A 6,830-nucleotide genomic window follows, 5' to 3' on the forward strand; every position below is an offset into this window, starting at 1 on the left:
AATTCCAAGAGCTATCACGAACTTAATATTCTTCAAGGAAGGAATATTAATAAGCTGCTGTATTTTCTTTTAAACTACTATTTGTTTCGTCTTTTCATGCTTGCTTTAAATTGCTTTCACTATTAATGGATAGTTTTATTATATTTTAGTGATAATCTTTCATATGTTTTTATCAATACTGCATTTGCTTTGGATTGTGAACTCCCTTGAGTCCTGGTTCTGGGCAAGAGGGAGAAGGTAGGATATAAATCAAGTGAGTGAATACATGTATGCATGAATGAGAGCTGAAGTAGGCTGCTTTCTTGCAGGCGTGCCTACTGACAAAGTATCCGTTATGGAAGGAGGAGGGCATGGTCCCCGTGGTAAGCCTACCAGGTACAGGTCTGCACCGGAGTTTAATTACCATGATGAGTATGATTCTGATCCTGTCTATGAGGTGTGTACCAGGAGGCATGTGTTCCCTGTCAAAAAGATCAAGTACTACACAGCAGGAGATGAGTTGGCACCAGAGGACAACACAGACAGTGAGTCTCACCTAGATTATGGGTTCCAAACTGAAGACGATGAATCCCAAATTTATGAGTTCTAGCAGCATGCTGCATATGAACAAAATCCCATATATTGGTGGCAAGTCAGGAAGAATATGTAGCAGGCATCATGCGAAGGCAATGAAGACCCGGATGAGAAGAAATAATGAAAAGCCAATAGGTACAAGGTGGATCCAGGGTGGAACAAGGCATCTTGGGCTGGGAGAGGCTGGCTGCCAAAATGAATGTTCTTACAAGACAATGGAGCAAGAAGGAAGAGAGCAGCAGATGATGAATGGAAGTCTTTGAACAAAGGAGGGAAATGGTCCCTGGCCAAAGGGAGCAGTTTCATGCCCACAAGTAACAAATCAAACTCCATTATGGTTGAAGAAGGTTCTTGGGGAGAAAAGATGTCCTCTAAGTCTACTTGCTTACCAATGTAGTGAGAACTGAACATGTTGGGATCCATTAGGAAGGACCAGGAGGCTAGCAAAGGGCAATGGGCTGTTCAATAAAGGTTGGGAACAGTAATGTTCGTTTCATTATTCTTATTTAAACAATTGCAGAAGGTACAGCTGGTGTTCTTCAGAACAATAGCATCTGGTGGTCTCTGAGACCTACTGCAAGAAGAAGCATGCACATTGCAGGCATGCAATCTGTCTTTCACAGATTTGACTCTTTAGTCAGCAAAGGTGGAGACATTCAAGCAGAGCTCTCAGACATAATTGTTTAATCAAACATTTATTTGTCAATTTGACCTCTTGGTGATCTTTCAGCTTCTGTGATATTGTGTGAGTCAGTCACATCATGCTTCCCACAGTGCCCACATGGGTGTTCCAAGTTAATTGTCTATGGTAATTATAGAGAATGATAATTTAGGACATGAAAAGAAGTCATTACACATTCTTCTCTACTGTTGTTAAGCAAGGAGGACAAAATTATCAATGGCTATTAATCATGATGGCTCTTAATTAGCTCCAGCATCAGAGGCAAATATGTCTCCTAATAGCATATAATAAATAAATAAATGATAGCAGTTGTCAGAGACCATGAGAAGGAGGGAGCTATTGTGTTCATGTTCAGGTTGTGAGATTCCCATAAACATCTGTTGGCTACATAAAGAACAGGACACTAGTGTAGTTAGGTCTGTGAGCTGATCTAACACACCTGGTTTTATGTAGTGTCTATTGGGTACTGCAAGGGAGAGGAAATGCATTTGATCTTAAAGTATATATTTTTACCTGGATGGTCCTACTGGAAATTCCTAACACAAGAAAGGAATAGGTATTCCAGCTGACATAGGGCTCGACAGACAGCCCTGAAAGAACAGCTTGCAGCTGCCCCCTTCTCAGCTGGATCGGGGCCACAGTAACCTCATATCATGACCCCAATCCAGCCTTTGAAGTGCACAAAAAGGAGCCGCAAAAAGCGGCTTTTTTGTGCCCTCAAAAGGGTGCCATAGCCATGGGGGGGGAGGGGCAGAGTCAGGCATGCATCATGAGGATGCTGCACACTGTCTCTGCCCCCAGACCAATCTTTCAGGCTGATCTGTAAAGGCCCATAGTCTTTTTTGTTTGCTACAGACTAAGAGAATCCAAAAGTTTTAGGGGGAAAGAGTCAAAATGACTTCTGTATAGCTAAAGAAAGAGATCAGTATTTAATATGAACATTGTAACACACACACACACACACACATTCATTACACAAAAGGAGAGAGAAATAGTTGGGGACTTCCAGGAGAAATAGCTGGGTATTTCTCCAGGAGTCTAGTAGAAATAAAAAAATATATTATGTTGTTTAGGTTAGGCTTGGAAGGACAGAGAATATGATATGAAAGCACAGACATGAAGCAAAGGAGAATAAAATACTTTTTTGTAACAGGATAGTTGTTCTCCTCTTCTTCCTCTTCCACTCCATTATGGCCAAGGATACTGCTGTGTTTATGGTGGTTGTGTAACCATCATGGGCGTCTAGTAGATAATGCCTCATTCCACACTGTTGACAAGAGACATACTCCGCAACTCCAACAGTTTGAGACATTTTTAATGGGTGAGTGTATATGATTTTTAAAAATTATTTTAGGCCAAGTCGTAAATGCTTTGCCACTGGAGCACATTAGAAGTGAAAACAAAAGTAAGACCACCCCATCTTCCCTGATAGGACTCTCTTACTATCATTAAGCCATTGTTCCCCTCCCACATTTTGGATCACATTACAATATGATTACATTATTATTATTATTATTATTATTATTATTATTATTATTATTACCCCATGTTTCTCCCAGTACTGGGACTCAATGCTCAATCTTGGGAAGGTGGCACCACAAAATATACATAGGCTATGACAAATCAAATGGGGACAGAGGGATATTCACAACAGGGACACAATATTCTAGAGGTGATTGCTACATTCCACCAAACATATACCACAACCACCACTTCTCACCTGTTGCTTATTCACATATGCTAATAAATCTAATATAGGCAAGGTTGAGGCAAATTCTGGCCTCTCAAAGGTGGCTGGCCTTCAGCTACATATACTTTGGGCAGCCTAGTCATTTGTAAGGAATGGAGGAAGTCGCAATCTAATAACTTCTGGAGGTTCACATGTTTCCCATTTTTGATTTAGAAGCTGGTTCAGGCATATTGTGAAGATCCTTAGAGATGTACTCCAGTGATAACAGAATCCAGGAACCTTCATTTTCTGTGATCTTTGCCTTTCTTCCCTTCCAGTGAAGGGAACAGGTAAAGGAATCCGTATAAACTGAGTAGTTACTTTCATTGTTGATTGGGGGGAGGGGGAGAGATTAATATGCTTAATTGTCAGCATCTGTGCCATATATCTTGCCATACTGAATTGATTTACAGACAGACAACCTTTTCATTTATTATTACATATGCAAAATGTACATTTTAACTACAGACATAAATATCTCCATTTGATTTGTCATAGGTGTTTATCACACTGAAGTTTTTGCAGCTTTTTGCAGCTGAGATCTGACGTGACTGTGGGTCCAACAATGCGAATTCATGCAATAACATGATGTGTTATCACACGTGATTCCTTTCTATGGGGGCTCCTTCCGTGGGGCTTCTGCAATGTTTCCAAAGTGACCTCTCATTTTGGTGAAATTGGTAACAAGCAAATTCACAGAAATCACTTCCAAGCTTATTTCGATTTCACTCCAAATTGGTCTGATGTAGAATGCAACTTTGCTTCTGCTCTGGTACACCACCGCAAACACCCCAGGTTGCAAATTTCCCATGATGTGGCACTGCAATTTTCCCCCATTTCCTTTCGGTGGTCCTTTCACTTTCAGGGCAACTTTCAGGGCAACTCATTTTTTGGGAATATATACCTGTGTGTATGTGCGTGAACGTGAATATACAGATATGTCTGTCTGTCTGTCTGTCTGTCTGTCTATCTATGTGTGTGTTGAAATTGCTGAAATGGAAGGGAAAATAAAAAGGGGGATGAAGAAGACACAGAAAAATTCATGAGGCAAATATTCATGCAATCACGTAATTACGTGAAACAGGGAACAAGAACTTGTGCCCCTTTTCATCCTGGAAATGTACAAGGTCTCAATGCGTTCAGACCCCCACTGAGCATGTGCAAGGGTGCTGATTCAAATCGCATGGTATGCACCGCTGTGGTAATACAATTTGCACTCACTCTTATTTGCGTGAATCCACATCATGTGACTTGCCTTGGATTCGATTCCCCCTCGATTTGGAAGGGCAACGGAAGGGCAACCAGGTGTGATAAAACATTCACGTTATAACATGAATTCACATAGCTGAACCAGGAGTCAGCCCAGATCTGAGCTGCAAAAACCTCCATGTGATCAACACCATAGCCTATATATATTTTCTGGTGCCACCTTCCCAAAATTGAGCGTGTCTGGGGCTTATGTTTCCTATTTGTTGCTAGCCAATCAAAAACCATGAGAGAAAGTTGCAAAGCCCCTGACATCACAATAAACCTCCTTTTTCCTTACCCCAAGCAGCAGCCTTAAGAGACCATGGCTATGGACAATGATAATACCAACGGATGTGACAATAATCAGGAAAATCACTTTGACACTTTGAGGTAGGGCATGGATTTCACCCAGTTGTTCATATATTTTGTTCAACTGTCCACCAAAGGTCACTTCTAAATTTTACCATCCTTTTATGCCACCTAAAAACTGCCCTTTGATTTTAAAATGGGCCAAAACCATTACTATATTAAGCATGTTATGGAACAGGGGCCAAGTAATTTAAGAGATAGTTTTAACGCAATATTTCAGTGTCAAGAAGAACAAATATCCTGTTCTTTTTTCTAGTAGTGTTTAAAATTTTGAGAGAAAGTTTACGCTCTTGATAGCTTACTAGAGCACAGCACTTAATCTTTCTGAGATTGTGTCATTGTTTATCCTCCGTTTCCTGCAGAGAGGTGTGTGTGTAGCCCTGATTGACACAGATTGATACAGGTTTGTTTTTACAACCTATTGAGGATCATCTTCTTAATTTCAAGCTATGGCTTGATTATCACAGCAGTTGACCAATTCCTAGTTTCTAATATATATCAGCTGTGGCTAATCCAGTGACCCAGCACTAATTCAAAATAATTTTATAGTTTAGAAAAGCCTTTGGTGAACTAATGTAATAATGATGGTGCAGCTATTATTACTCAGGGCTAGGTTGATAACCATTTGGTTTTGTATTCTGTAGGCCCACATATTTTCATCATCTACCTGTTCCTATCTTGCTTGGGTCTGCAAAGAATTCCCAGTGTTTCTTCAGGCATCTCTACAAGATACAGAAAATATGAGATGGACTATTATGAGATCCTAGGTGTTCCCCATGGTGCATCTCATGATGACATTAAAATGGCGTAAGTTAACTTTACACTTTGTAAACCGCTTAGGGAGTGCTTAAGTGCACTGATAAGCAGTATAGAAATGTACTTGCTATTGCTATTAACTTTCAAAATATTCAGCATGGCAGCTTTCCCTTTCTAGCCTTTGCTGTATTCTCCTTGCTTTCTCTCTGTGACTAACAGACCCTAAACCCACTGAAATCAGTGTCCAATTTTGGGCAAATACAGTCCTTTACACCTTCCATGATGGAATGTAGACCCTTCTTACTCCTTTTGTATTTGATAGAAAAGAGTTCATTGTGATTAGCAAAGTTGGCCTTAATATCAAACACCGCGAAACAGCCAGGGAGTAGATACTAAGGAGGGGCAGCAAAGTGTTGGAAGAGAGAAGTGTGTGTACCATGTGGCCTGCATTGTAAGGACTAAGCCAGCCTGCTGCCTCAGCAGTGGTGGACCCTATTTCCATTTCCAATGTAGTTTCAGTCTGGTTTGTTTCAGGTATGTTGAATGAGATGAGGGCATCACCTTGCCTTCATCTCAGGCAGCAAAATGACTTGGGCCAGATCTGGAAATTAGCCTTGAGTTTGCCAAATCCCAGCCAGAAGGCTCTCTTTTCTTTTTGAAGCCTCAAATTCTGAATGTTTGGCAAGTTATTATTATTATTATTAACCTTTATTTATAAAGCGCTGTAAGTTTACACAGCGCTGTACATTCTCAATAGATATTGTCAAGAAACCCCTATGATAGGACAGCCGTAAGTTGTAAGTTGGAGTCAACTTGACTCCACACAATGACAACAGAAACAACAACCGAGACAGAGGAATGGATTATTCTAAGACAGAAGTGGGAAAAGGACATCCACCAATCTATTTTTGTGGCCCCCAAGTACTCCCCAAGGCCATTAAAAATAAAAATTTATGGCCTCAAATGTTCTCCAGTTTTGTGTGCAGGCAATTCAGACACATTTTCTCTAGCATTCTGTTAGTGAAATAGATAGGTGTATGTCTTTCTTTGATAGAGGAAGCCAGTATGGTGTAGTGGTTTGAGCATTGGGCTATGATTCTGGAGAGCAGGGTTTGATTCCCAGCTTGGCCATGAAACTCACAAACCCATTGGTGACCTTGGGCAAGGCTTAGGGAAGGCAATTGGCAAACCTCCTCTGAAGACAGTTGCCAAGAAAACCCCATGATAGGGTTGCCATAAGTCGGAAACGACTTGAACAGAACACACACACACACATGTCTTTCTTTGGAGGTTGATACACTCTACCACCCTTCACAACAGTCAAAGCCACCCTCTTGGACTCAGCATTTAACCACTTCAGTGCCCTACATGATTATTCAGTGGTTGGTGGAGAGCGGAAGGGGATTGGAGAAACTTCTCACTATCATAGATGTTTATCACACTATACTCTTATAGTGCTACTATTCCACTTTG

The 6,830-nt window shown here is 40.8% G+C and overlaps 1 protein-coding gene across 1 annotated transcript in view; it reads left to right on the forward strand.

Annotated features, from left to right (window-relative positions):
• The first annotated feature begins 334 nt into the window (after positions 1–334).
• LOC121926103 (dnaJ homolog subfamily B member 2-like) overlaps positions 335–6,830 on the forward strand; it is a 33,273-nt gene continuing 26,777 nt past the window's right edge. Inside the window, 3 exon segments of the mRNA XM_042458748.1 lie at positions 335–524; positions 3,263–3,274; positions 5,246–5,408. Coding sequence (XP_042314682.1) covers positions 335–524; positions 3,263–3,274; positions 5,246–5,408 — 365 coding nt within the window.

The sequence above is a fragment of the Sceloporus undulatus genome, chromosome 1 (assembly GCF_019175285.1).
Source record: "Sceloporus undulatus isolate JIND9_A2432 ecotype Alabama chromosome 1, SceUnd_v1.1, whole genome shotgun sequence".
Lineage (NCBI taxonomy): Eukaryota > Metazoa > Chordata > Lepidosauria > Squamata > Phrynosomatidae > Sceloporus > Sceloporus undulatus.